The sequence below is a fragment of the Panthera tigris genome, chromosome B1 (genome assembly GCF_018350195.1).
Source record: "Panthera tigris isolate Pti1 chromosome B1, P.tigris_Pti1_mat1.1, whole genome shotgun sequence".
Lineage (NCBI taxonomy): Eukaryota > Metazoa > Chordata > Mammalia > Carnivora > Felidae > Panthera > Panthera tigris.
The window spans coordinates 68,379,130-68,399,635 of record NC_056663.1 but is presented as its reverse complement, the minus strand read 5'-3'; the positions used below and the strand labels follow the sequence as shown (position 1 = coordinate 68,399,635).

The following is a 20,506-nucleotide window of genomic DNA, read 5'->3' as shown; positions in this document are numbered from 1 at the left end:
TTCTTTCTACTTCCATTTCAATCTCTTATAATCCATTCCCCTTTCCACCACCCCTAACAGAATGATCTTATGAAACATAACTGGATCTTTTTAATTGCTTATTTTAAAAAGCCCAGTGTCTTCCCTTCCCCTTAAAAAGCCTACTTTTTATCAGGAATAGATCCTACACTCCTCTGCCCTCTTTTATACTACTCTCCCGCTCAAGCATCCTCACTTTCTCCCATCCAGTCACCTTAGACTTCTGTTTTTTGAACATTCCTACATTCTTTCCACCCTAGGGCCCTTGCTCTTGGTATTCCCTCCATCTGTAAAGCTCTCCCCCACCTTTGTTTGGCTAGGTCCTTTGTCTTTATTCATCTCTCATCTCAAACGTCATTTTCTCAGAGCAGCCTTCCCAGGTTGCCCAATCTGAAAGAGCCTCCCTGAACTGGCCAGAAATATGCAGAAGAATGAACCTGGACCACTTTTCTTATTCCATACACAAAAACAAATTCAAAATAGATGAAAGACCTAAACATAAGACAGGAAACCATCAAAATCCTATAGGAGAAAACAGGCATCAACCTCTATGACCTCGGCTGCACCAACCTCTCACTTGACATGTCTCCAGAGGCAAGGGAAACAAAGGCAAAAATGAACTATTAGGACCTCCTCAAGATAAAAAGCTGCTGCACAGTGAAGGAAACAACAAAACTAAAAGGAAACTGATGGAATGGGAGAAGATATTTGCAATGCAAATGACCTATCAGATTAAGGGTTAGTACTCAAAATCTATAGAGAACTTCTTAAACTCAACACCCAAAAAACAATCCAGTGAAGAAATGGACAGAAAACATGAATAGACACTTTTCCAAAGAAGACATCCAGATGGCAAACAGACACATGAAAGATTCTCAACATCACTCATTATTCGGGAAATATAAATCAAAACCACACTGAGATACCACCTCACACTGGTCAGAATGGCTAAAATTAACAACTCCGGAAACAACAGATCCTGATAAGGTTGTGGAGAAAGGGGAAACCCTATTGCCTTGTTGGTGGGAATGCAAATTGGTGCAGCCATCCTGGAGAACAGTGTGGAGGTTCCTCAAAAAATTAAATACCCTACAACCCAACAATTGCACTACTAGGAATTTTTCCAAAGGATACAAAAATGCTGATTCAAAGGGGCACATGCACCCCAATGTTTATAGCAGCACTACCAACGATACCCAAATTAGGGAAAGAGCCCAAATGTCAATCAACTGATGAATGGATTAAGAAGGTGTGCTAGATAGATAGATAGGTAGATAGATAGGTAGATAGATATAGATATAGATGATATAGATGATATAGATATAGATATAGATATAGATATAGATATAGATATAGATATAGATATATATCTACAATGGAATACTACTTGATGAAAAAGAATGGAATCTTACCATTTGCAACAACAAATGGATGGAAATGTAGGGTATTATTTTGCTAAGCAAAATAAGTCAGAGAAAGACATATGATTTCACTCATATGTGGAATTTGAGAAACTTAACAGATGACCATATGGGGAGGGGAAGGAAAAATAAAAACAGAGAGGGAGGTAAACCATAAGAGACTCTTAAATACAGAGAACAAACTGAGGGTTGATAGGGGTTGGGGGTAGGTTAAATGGCTGACGGACATTAAGGACTTAGGGCACTTTTCAGGATGAGCACTGGGTATCATATGTACGAGATGAATCACTGAGTTCTACTCCTGAAGCCAAGACTACACTGTATGTTAACTAACTTGAGATTAAAAAATAAAATAAAATTATGAAAAAAATAAATACAATAGCTCCTTATTCCCAACCATCACTGCCCATTACATCACCCCACTCTTTTAGCATTGTCTTTGCAGTACTTATGGATATCTAAAGTTATTGTGTTTATTGTTACTTTTCTTTCTGTTTCACTGTCAAGCCCCTCCTGCCTCTAGACATGTTAAATTCTCGGGAGCAGGGACTTTGCCAATGCAAATCATTGCTATAGAACTAGCTCCTATAGCAGTGCCTGGTTCACCGAAGCAAGCCAGTAAATATGTGTTAAATAATTAAGTAGATGAATGAATCTTACATTTCTGAGTAGAGTTCAAACACTTTTCATCTGCCAGTCTCCTCTTTTGGAATCTATACAGATGGCAAGTCAAAAATATTTTAGCCCAGAGGTTTTTGTCCTTAGCTTTTTTGTCCTGACTTCTGGGAAATCCACACCAAATATATTGCTTAACTACAATTACTGTTAGCCTAGGCTTGGTATAATTTTATCTCGCTTTTTCTATCCATTGTCTTTTATTTTATTCTGGCGATCTATGTATAATGGCTGGTAGAAAGGGGTGACTGTGGATTTGGATAGGGAGAGAACATTGGCAACAGAGAGTTCTTGTTCAGTGTCACTCAGCTGCAGTATCCTCAGCTCTTAAACTAGGGCTAATAGTTCAGTGGTTCATGCACTTACTAAGTACTGACTGTATTTTAGGCACTTTGAAGCAAGGGAAAGAGTCATGAAAAAGGCAGACATGGTCCTGCATATAGAGTTAAATCAGCAACTACTATAAAGTGTGGTTAAATTCTGTGACTGGCAGCATTCTAGGTTCACAGTAACATCTTATAAGAACTTCTAACTTCCAGTAGGAGGGTTCAGAGAGCTAGCCAGCCTTGGGATGATTGTTCTTCGAGGAGGGAATCCCGAAGACCCAGAAGAGAGATACAGAGTATGACTTTTAAACAGCCATAAGTAGCTTTAGACCTTTAGTTCAGAGACTAAGGGGTACGGAGGTGTGTGAAAAGGTGAGAAGGAAAAGATAGGTGCAGTGGTTAGAATTATAAACATTTTCTTGAGGGTGAAGAGAGTCCAGTGAAAGATTTGTGGCACAGGAGTGACAAGATGACAATGTGTATTTTTCTGTCATCTTGTAAAAGTTTCCTCTGGCTGCAACTTGAAGAGATTGAAAGGGAAATAAAAGACTGTTGCAAGAAGCTGGGTAGGACAGTGATAGTGCGGGGAGCATTAGAGTGAGGCAGGGTAGTATTTGTAAATCTCCTGTCACAGTATTGCCACTGTGAGCTTCGCTCATTTTGTAAGTTCTTGTTTTTGCTGGTGGTGAATTGACGGTGAATTGAGCCTATGTAACTTACAGGTTATGTCAGTTAAACTGTTTAAATCTAAAGACATTTTCAGTTTATTAATTAAGTGTTTGTATGTGTGTGTGTGTGTACCTGCGTACACACATGCGCTGACACCACAGATTATGTTAATCCAGTCATAAGTCTCCCTAAGTGTATCTTGATTAATGCTGTTCTATTTTCCTGATTTAAACTAGGGACAATAAATTAGTGTGCATACCCACGCACACTTAACAGAGTTCAGAGAAAGTAGATGAAGTTTGAGGAAAGTAAAAGCTTAATAGAGTGATAGACTTCTAAATGTTGGTGTTAATTTAGGAAGAATGTGCTTTCTAAGAGGGTTGCTCAATTGATTATGTAAATAAATCTTTACAGATGACTGAGAAGGTCATTAAAAATGCTGGAGCATTGACAGAAGTGAGGGTATTAGGAAGGAGTCTCCTTATGAGGTAGCGTGTGTTTGACTGTGTCTTAGTAACTCAGACTATTCATTTGATGATATGGTGTCTAAGGTTTATTAGTCTTAACAGAGAAAGAAAAAAGGGAAGATGGAGGAAAAAGAAAACTCTGTGAGGCTTCTTGCAATTTATGCAGTATGTGTCTCCACTGACCCTGGGCAATGAGTAACGCACTGCAGATGTTCAGTCAGTTCTCCCGTAGTGCCCTCCAGACAGAGCTAAAGCAATGAAATTATCTGGTGTGCACGGTTGACACATAAAGCCCTTGACAATAGACATTAAATTAAATGTCGTAGCATGGAAGTCCTTGGAAATAAATGCTGAAATGAATATCTTTATCTTTGAAGTAAAAGGAGGAAGTGATAACACTAGGCGCATGAAAGTAAGACCTCTATTTTTGTTAGTAACTTAAGAGGGATAACGTGTAATTATTTTTTTATTTAAAGAATATTGTCTAGCTAAGTTGTAATACTCATCACCAGAAAAGTAGCAGTTGTGGTAGTTGTGTTTGAATGAAATCTAGAAGTGAACTATTAGAAGTAAGATCCTAGATATCAGTTAAAAAATCAAAGTAGATGTATATGTATGGGTGTGTGTCATGTAAAGAGGGTGGAATTTTTCAGTCAATTAAGTTGTATAGCTAGTGTACCCATAAACGATAACTGAGAATAGACACAGCCTCATAGTTGAGTCACACTGCCTACCTATGGTGAGTCCATCAAGACAAGCTGCGATGCCCCCATTTGCTGATGGCCTCTTGATACAAGTTGTAATAAACATCTTTTTCTATTTAAGTCATGTGGAGTCACTCATAAATATTTATCAAAAATACAAGATAATAGTCACATTAAAAACTTCAGAAAGGTGTTTTACATGTATGCTGCACACCTTGTGAGTGTCCAAAACCCTCCAGTGGCTTCTCATCTCACTAAGGATAAAATCCAAAATCATTACCATAGCTTTCCTACATGATTTCACCATAGAATCTCTCTCTGTCTTAATTCCCTCTGGTCTTTTCAGAGCTTTTACTACTCTTATCTATTCGTAAAGCATACCAAAGCCACCCCTGCCTTTGACTTTTGCTCATGTCTCTGTATGTGTAATGCCTGTTTCCCTCCCCTTTGTGTATCTTCAGGGTTCAGGCATTCTCTCCATTAAGGTCTTTGTTCAAATGTTATCTTAGCAGTGAGACCTTCCGCCCTCTATATCCTCTTATCTTACTTTATTAGTTTTCAATTTACTTAAACTCCGTGTGGCATGTTCTTGTTTGATGGTCATCCCCCCACCCCAACTTCCTACTACCACACACAATTGCTAGGTTGTAAATCTGTGGATTCAAAGATGTTGAGTATATCTTCCTAGGGAAATAAAGGAATAAAATCCTATTTTTAAAGGATTATGACATAAATTTTAATAGCATTATTTTTTTTTCTCAAGCAATCTATTCAATGAATTTTTGAGTATTATTACAAGTAGGTGGGTTCTAGACTTAAATTTCCATTTAACTTATTCAGCAGTATTTTTAAAGAAAAAATAATTATTGGGAAGACTTACATTTCCATCATATATTATTTATGTCTTGAAATGTGAGCAAATATTAGTGCTTTCCAACTCATAGGGCACTGAACAACTCCAAATATATTTTATACCGTCTTTAGTTTATAAGGGACTATGGTGCTTAGTTGATTTTGCTTTTAAGTTGTATAAATAGCCAAGAATTTTTAATAAAATGTTTAGTGATTATAATCCTTTGGCTTAGTGATGTACTAGATTTATCTCACTTTTACACAACAACAAATATAACATATACTTTATAAATACATGGAAGGTAATGTATATGTTATATATATAAAGTATGTGTGTATGTATACACATGTGTATGTGTATAATATATAAGATGTGTATATGTGTATGTGTGTATTATTAGATAACATAACACACACATATATACATATGTATATACACACATATATACACACATATATACATCTATATTATCATACCATCTTACTAGATATATATATATATATCTGTATGATTGTATGATATATAACTGTATGATTACAGTTGTAATCATACCATTTTACTATATGTATATCCAATACTAAATATCCAATATTAGTATGTATGTATCCATTAGTAGTATGTATCCAAATACATATTTACTATATGTATATAGTAAAATGGTATGATTACAACTGTCCCTTTAGGAAATGGGTGAAAGTATAAAAAATAATTTTCTCGTCTCAATATCACATCTTAGATCTTCCCTGGCTATCCTGTGACTCTTCATCACATAGGTCTGTCTGTCTCTCTGTCTCTCTGTCTTTAGTTTTTATTCAAATTCCAGCTAATTAACACATAGTGGAATGTTACTTTCAGGTGTGCAACTTAGTGATTCAACACTTCCATACAACACCTGGTGCTCATCACAAGTGCATTCCTTAATCCCAGTCACCTGTTTAACCACACCCCTCCCCATCCCTCATCTGGTAACCATTGTGTTCTCTACAGTTAAGCATCTGTTTCTTGGTTTGCGTCTCTCTTTTTCTTCCCCTATGATCATTGGTTTTGTTTCTTAAATTCCATATATGCATGAAATCAAATGGTATTTGTCTTTCTCTGACTGACTTATTTCGCTCAGCATAATACATCAGTCTTGTTCAATCTTTGTTGAATGCAGCACTTATTTGACAGTGTTCTTCAGTTTCTTTTTATTACTTGTCTCCACCTACTAGTTGTAAGATCCCTGAGAGAAGGGAGTTTATCCTTGCTGCTCCTATATCTAGAAAAAACACATTTCAGTAAATGTGTTTGACTGAATAAGTAAAGGAACTCTAATGTTTATTGTATCCAAATTCACATAGTACTATGAGGTTATTATCAGAGCCCTACTAACTTCTCCTTAAGGAATTTAGAATTTCGTTGTAGAAGATTTTTCACAAATAGGTCTCACCGATTATATGAGTTAAGGTATTTATATGTATTAAGATAATGCATTTATATGGTTCAAACACAGAAGTTTATTTCTCGTTTGCATAAAATCTGAAGCAAGTACTCTTGATCACTTAGTGGATGGTTCCCTTCTAAGCAGTGATTCAAGGATCAAGGCCCCTCTGTTTTGTGGCTCAGTTACCTAACTTTCAAAACAAAGCTTCTGTTGTCTTCCAACAGAGACTTTTTTTGATGCAAGGGGAAAGGATCATGACAGGTCTTATAGAATATTTTTGAAGTCAGGTGTGGAATGGCATACATCACTTGTGTTTGTCCATACTTCTAAGGCCTGAACTCAGTTATATGGGCACATATGTAACTATAAGGGAGGTTGGGAAATACAGTCCAGCATGTTTCCCGGAAGGGAGGACACTGATAAATAGCTAGCCAGTCTCAGACATTTTATGGTATTGTGTGGTGTAGAGACCTTCGTAGCTTTGCATTTGGATGTATGGTAGCTTTTACAGCTTTTACAAGGTGAATTACTTGTAGGTTAATGTTTTGAATTGTGTGTGAGATTTTCTCCCCAAATCAACTGTTTATTTTTATTCAAAAAGAAGGCAGCTTAGGGTTCTCTATAGATCCCCTACGATTTTTTTTTCTTGACTTTAAACACTCATTTCCCCAACTCCATACTCCCTTGAGCATTTTTACAGCTGGGATAACTAAGCAGAGTCCCTTTGGAGCTCATCAGAGTTGTTGTCTAATTGGTCACAGAAGTTGGTTTCTGGTATTACCAGCAACTTCTCTACCTCTCCAGAGGCTGCTACTTCCATAGCACCAGTCCCACTTGGTCCTGGAAAACAAGAGACTGAGGACTCAAGTTTTAGCAACTGCAGGATATTATCGGTATTACCATATGGATAATCACAAATTTTGCTAAAAAGTGTATTGAGTTGGCTTTCACATTAGAAAAATCAAGCTATTCTTATATTAGTGTAAAGTTCTTTGAAGGTTTAAATAATGGGATTTAAATAATGTCTAATAATGTTTAAATAATGGAGTAGACAGGTGCAAAGATTGAGTTAGACTATGGCCCCAAATAATAAATATCTATAGAGTCAGGGTACAAAGTGAAAAAGGGAGAGATTTTGGAGCCTATTACCTGGGATCTTTGGACAAGTCACTTGAGTTGAGCTTCCATTTCTTTAGCAGCATCTGGGCTTTTTATAAGTATTAGAACAAATAGATGCCAAATACTGGGCTCCTTGCTCATTACATAGTACATAACCCCAAAATAATGGCGGTAATTGTTACTAACATGAAGAGAAAATGCACAAAGGTGTTGGGATTTAAATAGGTGGAATGCTACTCAGAAGATGATTTTTAAATTACCTGATTCGGTGCCAACAGCTGCCATGTATTTTACTGACAATTTCTTGGACTGAGTGATGTAGGCATTTTTTTGGAATCCCTCGGAGAAATGTGTGCCTTTCAGATCAGTGGTTATTGATGATTGCAAAAAAATGGAAAAGAAGAAGGGATTATATAGTGTGTAGGGGAGTAGGGCCAGGGGTGGGGTGAGAATGAACTGGCTGTTGCTTAAACCGTCCTAAAACTGTGTTTCTTAATAGGCAATGGGACGTTTCATTTGCATGATAATTAATCAACTGCCTCAGTATTTCTGTGGAAAATTGTACAGGCAGTTTGTTTTATTTTAGGACCCAGATAAACATTTTCATTTGAAAAAATACAGCTGTCTTTCAGATGACAAACTTTCATTGGTTCTGATACTAATTACAGAACTGCTCTCACTCTGCCAGGTGTCTTCCTTTAAGATGATGAAATTAGGTGACTAACTTAAAACTAACTCTATGTATATGTGTGCGTAATTTTTTTTCTGATTATCACATGTTAGGGATATTATATATCAGGCAAACTTTAGTTTCTGCCAAAAATAACTTCCAGAAAAGGAGTTGCTCTCCTCACATACTTTACGAGGTTCTCTCATAATTTATTTTACCTTTTTAAAAAAAATTTTTTTAAAGCACTCTTCCATAAGGAACATAATGCAGAAATGACCTCAAACAGTGCTAGCTTGGAATGCTTATACGTGTCACATGATGGAACTGGTATAAAGGAGTTAAAGCAGCTTTACACTTGACACAGATTTAATAATGGTTCCTGGATGTGTGATCTCAAGATTGCAAGTACTGGCTATTACAGTGATATTTTAAAGATTAGTTTATAAAGTAAACAGTAAATGATATTATAAAGAACCTATGAGACAAATGAAAAACCACCTTCACTAATCAGCATCACATACAGAGTCCAAAAAAGTAATGTATCTTAAACAATTTAGAAGGAATGGAAATTCTGTTAGGTTGTGGATGTAAAATTTTCATAAATTTGTTTTATGAAAGTGAGTGAGAACTTATTTTAAATTAGTATTTTTCTCTATGATTTTAAAATGTGTACAAGACTATATTCATAAATTGATATGAGCAGCCATTTGACCATTTCATCAATGAGAACTTTCAAGTCAGCTACTGAATTAACGAATGCATAAGTTGAATGCGTGTGTATGCTCTACAGCCAGACATCTGGAGCTGGACTCCTTCTCTATCACCTTTTCACCAAATGATCTTGCAAATCACTTACCTTTTCTGTGCCTTAGTTTCCTCTTATTTAAAATGGTCATAATAAAAGCTACTTTATAAGATAGTTGTAACAATTAATGACCTAATATATCTGCAAGCGCTTAGATCCAGGCCTGGCATATGGGAACTAGTATACAGGTGTGTTCTTATTATTGCCTTCTCTTAAAAAAAAAAAAAAAAAATGGGGCATAGCCTTACAATTTGGAAAATGTGGTACCTAAATAAGATCATACACTTCCTCATCATACTAAAGGATTCTACTTTTCAGTTTTGAAGTAAAGGTCATGTGGTTTCCTTCTGCTTAGTGCTTTCATTCAACATCTAGCAGAAAAGGCTTTCTAGAAGCATTTGCTTAAAAACATCAGTTTACTAGTTTTGATTGTTTATTTTCTTCAACGGAGGGCCATAGGTGTCCTATTTGTGTTCAAATAATCACTATTTTATAGGTGTAGGAATTAAATTGTAGGTAGATTGTAATTTGCCCAATTATAGCCAGTGAAGTTTATAATTCATTTATGTTACCAACCCTAGAAAAAAATGAGAGTGGTCTTTCTGCCCTGGGGTGAGGGCTAGGTCACTACCATATTTCAGTAGCTAATTCTAACACATGAAGGTTTATTTTTGGACAGAAAGCCATGTGAAATATTTATGTGTATAAACTTACCTTAATAGCAACTTCTGTTTATTACAGCTCCCTCTGAAACATTATTTTAGTGTCAGATAGTAGCAATGAAGTTTTGAAATAAAGCATGACTAAACTTGTGTTTCCACCCCTCCCTCCCCGCTCCCCGCCCCCCGCCCCCCATGCAGTGGTGTTTCTGTTCAGACTGTCCTGTATAGACCATGTGCTCAGGATGGCAAGGATAACTTACTGTGGTTAAGCCTTACCAGGTTGGCAGCGTGTGTCTGGGTCAAATACATGGAGGCTTTTGCAGTCAAACATCATACACCCACAAAAGCACAAATTCCTCAAGATGTTATCACTTTGAGAGAAATTCTTAGCTATGAAAATTTGTTTATAAAAGTAATTGGACTATAAGCATATCATGTAATGAGGTTATTTACTTTATAAAATTTAGTACAGAATTCTAACCAGTGAGTTCTTCCATATGAACATACTTGGGAGAATATATATATAATAAGTAAACTATAATGGTAGTGTTAGGTATGACACTGTCAAAAATAAGTTAGTTTTTTTTTGTTTGTTTGTTTTCATTCAATTTGAAAAATATGTGACCTAAGGTGATGGAGAACCTTGACTGGAAAATGACAGAGGGAATGAAAAGGAAGAGAGAGGCATCAGTAAGGTAGATTCTATAGGTCACAATGATAATTTCATTTAGTCATTGTACTATGTTACATTCTTTTGATGGAAGAAACTAAGGTATACAGTAGTTAATTAATTTGTTCAAAGTTGCCTGACTTAGGAGGAGGTTGAATAGATGATTACTCCATATATGTCTGACATGAGGCTTATATCTTTTGAGCCTGACAGGAGGCTGGGAGAATGTTCTTACAAATTATTAATTTTTGTCAGGTTTCTCCAGTAGATACAAAGCAAATTTTTGTAGACCCATTCCTGTAAAACATAGTCATATCAACATTAAAACATGTCTCCATGTGTTTTAATGAGAAATATAATTAGATCTATCAGTTTATTAAATTATCTTATGACACTTTGGGGGAAACTCTCTTGCCTTTATGTTTATGAACAAAAGAAATTGTATATTGTGCAAACATCTTTCTCTTTGTGGAATACTGACGGATGATGTAATCAAGAATAAGTATTGAATCTAGTGTATCATAAGGCAGTATAAGGGAAGTAAAAATTACTTTTTAAAAAAAGTTTATTTACTTAGCACAAGTGAGTGAGCAAGCATGAGCAGGGAAGGGGCAGAGAGAGAGATAGGGAGAGAGAGAATCCCAAGCAGGCTCTGTGCTGTCAGCAGGGAGTCTGATGCAGGGCTCAATCTCATGAACTGTGAGATTATGACCTGAGCCAAACCCAAGAGTTGGACGCCTAGCTGGCTGAGCCATCCAGGCACTGTGCAAAAATTATTATTTTTTAATTAAAAAACTTTTTAATGTTCATTTAGTTTTGAGAGAGAGACAGAGACAGAGTATAAGCGGGGGGAGAGGCAGAGAGAGAAGGACACAGAATCCAAAGTGGGCTCCAGGCTGTAAGCTGTCAGCACAGAGCCTGACATAAGGCTCAAACCCATGAACTGTGAGATAATGACCTGAGCTGAAGTCGGACGCTTAACTGACTGAGCCACCCAGGTGTCCCTGCAAAAATTATTTCTGATGAATAATATTCAGGAGTCCAAATGTTTCCCTTATCTGGAGTTCTTAAAGAAATATTATGATTGAGAGATGTAAAAGTCAAAACCATATTATACAGTGTCCTTTAAAATAAACTATAAATAATATTCCTGGTTATTCAAGCTGTATGTAGAAACAGGTCAGAGAGTGTCAGGACTAGTAGTAACTGAAAAGATAAGTGGTAAAAGAAATACAGGGTGTGTGTGTGTGTGTGTGTGTGTGTACGTACATGTGTACAGACACAGAGAATAGGAATTGCTTTTAAAGCACAACTTGAATTCTAAAGTGGATAAGGGAATAGTGTTTGTGGCTGGATGATTTTGACCACGAAAGCCCTCTCAAGTAGTAGCTCACTAACCCACTGGTATCTAGTCTTAGATTTCAGCTACAGGAATTCTGGAGCTGGAAAGGACCTGTTTCTTACACAGCATCTGCATGTGGTAATTATAGCTAACACACTTCTGTAGTGATTTCTGTGTGCCAGACCCTAACCTAAATGCTTTGTGCCCAGCCATTCATTTACTCCTCACAACACAGGTTTCCAATAAGTGATGAATGAGTAGAAAATATAGGAGACTGTATTTTCATTAACATCTCTGAGAAAAATAGTCAGTGTGTCCAGTTAGCACACCAACTCTTCCTTGCAGAGCTCGAAAACATGAGCATGAAGAATACTTACAAAACTTCAGTGATGATAGGAGGAAAACAGTATTCATTTGGGTAAATTCTTAGTAATACATCTCAATGTAGAGTTAGTTTTTAGTGACTGAGTATATTTAATTTACCTTCAAAGCATTACTCAAAGTAAACTGCCAGGGGAGATTGCACAGATCCCAACAATCACCCCAATCCTTGTGTAACGATTTCTTGAAATAAAGTGATTCTAAGGTTAGTTGGGAAATTTTTCAGTTATAAAATTTCAAATGTTGGTGGCAGTATTTTTTTGTTTTTAGTTTTTCATTCTTTTTTAACTATTGGATTTCTCAGCAAACCTAGGCTAATAATCATTATGAAATAGGAAACTCTTACATTTCCATTACTTGTCCAGTGATACACCCGGTCTTCCTGGTAGAGCTTGAAAACATGAACATAAAGAAGTCTTTAGTAGGGAGGAAAGGGAAGAAGGCAGCCATCTTAGCCTCTCCTACGTTACAACCACTTCTACCATTTCAACAAAGTATTTACTTATTCGTGTCAGACCCTTCAAGGCACTCAAACTCATTGCATTTATGTTCAAAACAGTTCATTTATTAACTGGTAAAATTAGAAGTCATTTTATCAATGCCAATCATTAGACTGATTAATAAATCAAAGGCTATCATCAAATGCGTGTTCATATATGAGACTTATGTCTTTTGTATAGTACTTATTTACAGCTAATTGTTGTGACATCCCTGTTTCTCCCCAAAAGAGAAACAAGTTACTTTGTAATTGATACCCAGATTTTATTAAACTATGATTTTGCTTATGCTCACTTTATTTAAGTATCTGATTTTAATATTACCCTATGTTTCTTATGTAGTTAATAGTGTTTGTGATTAAACTATGATTCAGTCATTTTGCCTAACAGTAGTTTATTGCAGTTGTGCCCCACAACTATTCCTATTTTTAGGAATATATGTTGCTTTGATTCAGGAAAAATTTGAGGAGTAATATATTCATATATCAAATATTAAAAATTTCAAATATAAAAATAATTTGAGGCTTCTTTAAATTTTAAATAAATTGTGAAATATATTGGTATTAAGATCAAAATGTATAAAATGCATTTATTTCCCCTTTAATTTAATTAATATCTAATATTATTCAGGTGATTGCTGTATATAGTCCCAACTTCAAAAATTTCTCTTATTTTATACAGTTTCTGTTATAAATGGTGGCTAGAGTCACAAGATAATTCACAGCCCCATTTTAATCTGAAATTTAATTAAAAATGACACTGATAATAATTTAAATAGGCACCGGGTCAAACCTAGAAAGGTTTGGAGTAAATGAATCTTGTCTTTGGCATGTCATACCCCTTTTATTGGTGTATTTTACTCATACTATGGGTTACTGTCTCCCTAGGGATTCTGTGCTACCCTTGTTGACCTCAGGTTTAAACGTGGCTCCGTGTAACAGTGTTTGTCCCCTGACTCCCAGCCCATGTGGTTCATTTGCCTCTTAAAGACCCATTTCCCCCAGCCATGGGCTCAGGTCTCTATTCTTTTAGGGTGTTGTGGCCAGCTGGGTCACGTCAGTGCAGTTCAGACTCTCTGTCTATGGGATCAACTTCCACATCTTCTCCCATTCTGTAACTGGCCGAGGTGTACCATCAGTGAAATTTAATCATGATACTATTCTCCCAATCTGTGGGAAAAAATTTAAAGCCTTCCTAAGTATGGCATCTCTTCTAATATAAAGAAATGTTCAGTTAATAGTAAATTGTGTATGCATTTACTCTGAGTTTAACATAACATTATTTCATGCCGTTCTGCAGAAAATACAGGTTGAGGGAGGGAGATAAAAGCCGTGTTTAAAAAATATGTTTGATTCATTTTTCTATTATGGGTAACCCCTATTTCAATGACATTTTGGGTAGTAGAAGTTAGTTACGTTTAGAATTGGGAATGCCATATTCACTTTCATATTCCTTGGGCCTAATAGTATGACATAACACATACTCAATAAGTATTTATATATAGAATAGAATTGAATCCTTCAGAGTGAAAATATTTCTTTTTTGCTTTTTAAACAGTCTTTATGGTCCTTAGCCTAGCATAGCCATCTAATTCTGGTATCTGCTGTTGTCAGCTAGCATAGGTGAATAGATCGTGGTACATAGAGTCTGGATCCATGTGTGTTCTATTAGATGGAGAGCTCTGTAGCTCCTAATGCTTTCCATACAATGAATTCTCAGCAAAGATGACCATGAGCTCATGGATACTGAAGAGAAGAGAGGCCTTTGAGGCTTGAATAAATAAGTGTCTAGTGAATAAAAATTCATTAATGATGTCTTCATTTGACATATTTAAGTTAATTTTAAAAATCACCCTATGTGGTACATGTCAACCTGAGTCACATCTATAAAAGATAATCAATAGAAATCAGTTTACTGTTCTGTAATTATATGTATCAATTTATTATGCCTTTTAAAATCAGTGAGCCATTGAGTAATGTTTCCCCAGTTGCCTTCTGCAGTGAGTGACTGATATAATGGAACTGTAGCTGGGATGATGAAGAGTATTTATCCTGGTTTTGGGCACATTATTTTAATATGTGATATCTATCACTTAGCAACATGCAAAATCATAGTCATTAGTACATCTCGGGAGATTTCTGTCTCCAAATTGTTCCTGTAGAAGTCCTGCAAATATTTCACTGTTCTACCTTGTGAATAAATATATATAAACTCTCAATTTAGAGTTACCCACCTATCTATTCCTTGTAGAGGAATTGTTATTCTCCTAAATTTTATCTAATATTTCAGAGCATCTTCAATCATCAGGTTTTTAAATAACAACACTTAGTGAGATATGTCATGTTTGCAATGATCTCACCCATTTAAATACATCTCACTTCTCTGAGCTCCTCCAACATACATGTTTTTTGTCCATTTATTTGCCATCTAATCTTATGCCTCCTAATACATTTATCTTTAAGTCTTTTTTTTAATATCTTGACCAAGTCAAAATATTCTGCACAGCCTGTATTTAATATTATTAAATATCATAACCTGTTTATTAAGTCAGATCTGAATGATAGTGGATATAAGTACATTTTGCCTCTTTGTTTGGAACTTTGAGGTATTACAATTCATTGGTTATTGCCATACAAATGAATCACCTCCCTTAGGAAACTTATTCTAATCTATGGAATGGCATCTTGTTTTTGGAAAGGGGAGAAGGGATGAGAATCAAAGGAGAGAAAGGAATGTTGCTAAGATAAACTCTTAAGTTGTATTTTAACATTCTTCATTTTTATTCAACAGCTAAATAGGATTAATATGTAGAAAGGAAAGAATGTTACGAATATTGCATGATATAAGCATATATTTTGAAATGTCACGTGTATTACTGGCCAATCGTATAATAAGTGGGATATTATAAATAATACCCCTTTTTAATTCAAAAGAACTGATAATAACTTACAAGAGTGTAAGATTCTTAAGGGCAGTGTTTTCTTAGTGTCTCATTCTTAGCACATAGTAGGAGGAAAAAGGCTCGGCAAATGTTTGTTGAATGGGCAAATGAATGGATGTTTTCTTTCTCAATACCTTTTCTCTGTTATATGGGAGAGTGAGGGAAGCACTTGAGGGATGCTTAGTGAATCTGTTCAACAGAAGCTATTTCATTTAGGGTTTAAACTGAACAGATAGAAAATTGATATTTAAGTGTATGTGTGTAGATTGGTAAATGTTGTCCATAGCTTTCTCAACTCTAAGTTCTTTGAAGGCATCCTATTCTGTTTTTTCATAGAGCCTAGCACAGTTATTTATATAGGAAAACATTTTGTCAATTCTAAGATGCTGTTTTTTTTTTTTTTTACTTGTAAATATTATTTAGGCATATAAGAACCTCAAATCTGTTTTCTTGTTTAAGCTATTTCTTGCTACAAAGTTGTGTTTATAGTGGCTACCAAATAGTAGTAGATTAATTTGCTCAATAGTATATAATTTGAAAGTTGTCATTGAATTAAATGCTCATCCAAGTTAATCTTAACTGCCAAATCTACCTCTTTAAGCATTGAATTTAGTATTAGCGTTCATTGAATGTCCGTAAACTTTAAAAACGTATTTTGTGATTTTTGATAAATAGGGACAATATTTAATATTTTGTGAACTTGAAAAATGAAGGATCTTCCCTAGTACTTTTGGGTAAATGGTATGGAGTAGTGTTTAATAAAATGTTTCAATGTCTTCTTAAGCGTTCTTGATTCAAATTGTAATCCTGTTTCTCCTGCTCCTTCCATAGCTTCCTGCAGATTTCACAAAACTACACCTTACTGATAGTCTCCACCCACAGGTGACGCACGTTTCTTCTAGCCATTCAGGATGTAGTATCACTAGTGATTCTGGAAGCAGCAGTCTTTCTGATATCTATCAGGTAAGAAGGTCTTTTTCTTGTCATTTGTTTCATTTTTATGTATTCCAAGGAGTATTGATTCTTAATTGATAGGATCTATAAAGTAAATATATGTGTGTTATATCATGTGTACTTTTAGGTACATATGTTAATGTTAATGTTTGTGCTTCACAGAGACATATAGTATGTCTGTTTGGGGGAAATAGAACTACTGTCTAACTGTATTTGCCTCTGCTATTACCAGTTATCAGGATTTTAAATGGAGTGGTTACATTGGAGATGTTTCTCTGGACTTCAAGTATTTTATAAATTTCACTATAGACATATTAGGTTTAGGACTCTTTCTTGACTAAAACTCTGGGGGAAAACTGCAGAATTATACTACATAGTAAGTTTTTCTTATTAAAGTCTTCAGTATGACGAGGAAGAGATTATTATTATTGGATCATTAGATTCTTTTTGTTGCATTTTTAAATTAGGTATAGGTTTAGTTATGTGTTTAAAATAAATTCTTATGATACTGATGGATAGAAAAGAAACCAGAACCATGGAATTCCAAAGGTGTTTTAAAAGCAAAATAATTTTAATTGTTGAGGAATAGTTCATTGGCTTAGAATATGCAAATTTTGGAAAAGTGGCTAAAATATGCAAAAAAAGGCACGCCCATCTGTGGGGAGATCTTTAAATACATACTACTAATATGTACTTTTAGATGGTTTCAAACAACAACGTAGTATTCAGTTTCCAAAGTATAATTCTTGACTTCATAGGAATTGTGATATGAGATGACCATAGAGGTACCTTTCTTCAGAAACATTATAGTGTTTCAAGATCATTGAAATATTCAGGCAGTGCTAAGTTTCTATTTAAAAAAAAATACTAACAATAATTAAACAATTAGAATACTATCAGGGTAAAACATATTTAAGTTCTAAATTTAGTAGATCTTAGAAAATTAATTTTATTTCAAGGAAGTAATAGGTACACACTTTTCTATAATTCAAGGGTATTGTAGAGAGCTTACTAATAATAGCCACAAATGCAATTATTTGCAGATTCTTGGCTGAATAAAAATTTATTATTTTGCAATAAGAAATATTACCTGGCTCTTTAAGATAATTTTGATACAATATCAAATGCAAAGATAGATACTTTGCATTGTTAACTTATAATACAATTTTTAGGAAGGAATCACATTTTCAGATGTTAGAGGAGGAGAAGGTGCCAGATATGGGTAAATTTGCTCTCCTTCCTCCGCCTGCCAGTACTACCAATTTTTAGAAGTTGATTTTTTTTGAATGTTTACTCGAGTATCCCTTATTCTAAGGCAATGAATGGTATTCCTAAAAGCTGTGCTTTGTAGTAACTGGAATATCATGATGGAGCCCCTGTCTTCTAAACTGTGGGGTGATTATACTCGTTAAAGATCTGCAGTGGAAACACAGCTTAAGGTGGTAGCAGTTACCATTGCTGTCAACTCTATACAAACCTAAGTGGAACTCCTAGAAGGCAAATTTATAGTAAGAATGAAGTAAGTGGTTCATAGAATTTATTGAGGCATATTCTGACTGGAATTCTGGCTTTACGTGTTTAACCCTTGAGTAGGCTAGGATAAGTTCATGAGGAAATTCTTGACGGTACAGAATCTGAGAATCCAGACTGTGGGCGAGAACTCCAGATTGCTCTGACATGGTCTGCCTGCAGTCTGACTTTATCTGGGGGTATAGATGAAATAGAGGGTCTCTGTGTACTTTGATTGATTTTAGTTGAGTTTCAAGGCTATCCACTTCAAATTTGATGGCAGACATGTAGCCTGTTAAGTTTATATCCTTCAAAAGGAAGAATCCAAAGGTGTACCTAAGGTTTTGTTATTAGCTATCTTAAACTTAACATTTAATAGAGATCCCCAAATAGACCATTTCCATTATCTTTAAATCAGAAATTCTTAAGGTGAGAAGAAATCTGACAGATGCACTTGGTTCAGTGACCAGTCTTATATTTGAGTCCTCTACTGCTTTTCTGTCAGTGAAGCAAACAGTTTATTCTGGAACATTTCCAGGGATGGACAACTATCTCCCATGGCAGTCCATTTAATCTCTGTATAATTCTGACTTAGGAGAAGTTTCTCCTAAGTCAGAAAGTTGTCATGTTCAAGTGAGTATAAATGCTTACAAGATGGACACAGGTTGAAATTGAATGCTGTATGCCAGAGAGAAAAAGGTAGAGTAATTTTTCTAACAGGATAGGAGGAGAGGAATTCAAAAGCAAAGTGGAATAACTAGCTTTACGAAGAGAAGCCTTCCTCTGTTTCTACAGGTACATATTATTGTGGTGGGTTTGGATTGGGGAGTTTGAGAGTTGAGGGCATTTCTCTGATGACTTCAGTTTTTCCCTCTGAAGAAGTTGAGTTCATTTGTTGAGTGTGGGAGAGTTAGCTGGTCGAGAGTTTTAAGGAGAGAGAAGTTTTGAAATAGATGCTTCAGAGAGTAGGAGAGCAAATTGACTAGAGTAATGGAAGCTCAGTTGAGAGGGTGCCCTCAAATACAGAGTGACTTCCCTCTGCCCTATTAAGTATTTTTTTTTTCTACAGCAAGCACAAAGAAAGCAGAGATTTGGCTGCACCCAGGCCTGGAGTTTTGTTAAATGAGTGTATCACAAAGACGGATGGAGCAACATGCCAACCTCTTTTAACTGCTGAGCTTTGTTTTTGCATGCCTTCTGCCTGGAATGTTTTCTCCTAGCTTGATCCTTTTCTGCTTCGTTTTCAAGTACCATCTTCTCAGAGAGTTCTTTGCTTATTACTGTCTGAAAAGTAGGTCTTGCATTTTGGTTCCTTTCCTGGCTATTCCTTTTATTTAGACTTTTTTCCCCAAATGATTATTGCTTTCTCTGTTCTGTCTGCTTACTAAAATGACAGCTTCAAGAAGATAGGGAATTTCTCTGTCTTGTCTCCATTTGCTCTCTAGAACCAGGAAACTGTGGGCATTCAGTAAAGATATGCCAAATGAATGTGATTGAAATATTGGACTAGGTTTTATAAGCTGAAGGTGGGAAAACTAGACATAGAAGGTAGTAGAGTCTTGAAGACTAAAGATCATGCTTGAGTTGAAAAACGGTTATCTTTGAAACAGATGGAAGCAATTGAAAAGTAGGAGTTTTTTGGCAGTAGAAAACAGAATGCCTAAGTTGGGGATATGAGACAGTGCAATTCTAGCCATAAGATCTTGGCTACATAGTGTGATTATCAGAGCAGTGGTTTGGTGGACTGGAAATAGTTGTTCAAAAATAGATCAATAGAACAGAGAGTTCAAGTAAAATGGAATTCATGTGGAAGGATGTAATAAGCAACAGGAATCCTCACACATCAGTGAAGAATGTGATGGATTATTCAATAAATGATCTTTGGGTGGGCTGGGTCACTTTATAGCCTCACTCTATATCATTATTAAGACTAAATTCCAGATCAACCAGAGAGTTAGCAAACTCTTATGGTATAACAATCAAAATAATTTAATAGTTAAAAGATCACTTGAGAGACAAAGATTTAAAGTCAGACCATAACTCATGTAGGCAAATTAATAAGAAAAACACTTGGCTCACCATAAAACAATATTCAAAGGGCAAGAGGAGGTAATTTGCAAAAGAGTACATGCAGATACCTGTACCTTAAGTAAAATCTTTAAAACCTATTAGTAATTGAGTGTATGAGGATTAAATATACTCTTTTCCTGTCAAATTAGCACAGGCTTTCTTACTTATAATAAATGTTTACAGATGGACATTCTTACACCTGTTAAAATTATAATTTTTGAAGGGGCACCGGGTGGCTCAGTCGGTTGAGCGTCCGACTTCGGCTCGGGTCATGATCTCACAGCTCATGAGTTCGAGCCCCGTGTCCAGCGCTGTTCTGACAGCTTGGAG

The 20,506-nt window shown here is 35.6% G+C and overlaps 1 protein-coding gene across 13 annotated transcripts in view; it reads left to right on the top strand.

The window, feature by feature from the left end:
- RAPGEF2 (Rap guanine nucleotide exchange factor 2) overlaps positions 1 to 20,506 on the top strand; it is a 253,639-nt gene that overhangs the window by 185,189 nt on the left and 47,944 nt on the right. For all 13 annotated transcript variants that reach the window (XM_007084219.3, XM_015538435.2, XM_015538436.2 and 10 more), the window contains one exon: positions 16,475 to 16,606. In XM_007084219.3, coding sequence (XP_007084281.1) covers positions 16,475 to 16,606 — 132 coding nt within the window. The remainder of the gene's footprint in view (positions 1 to 16,474; positions 16,607 to 20,506) is intronic.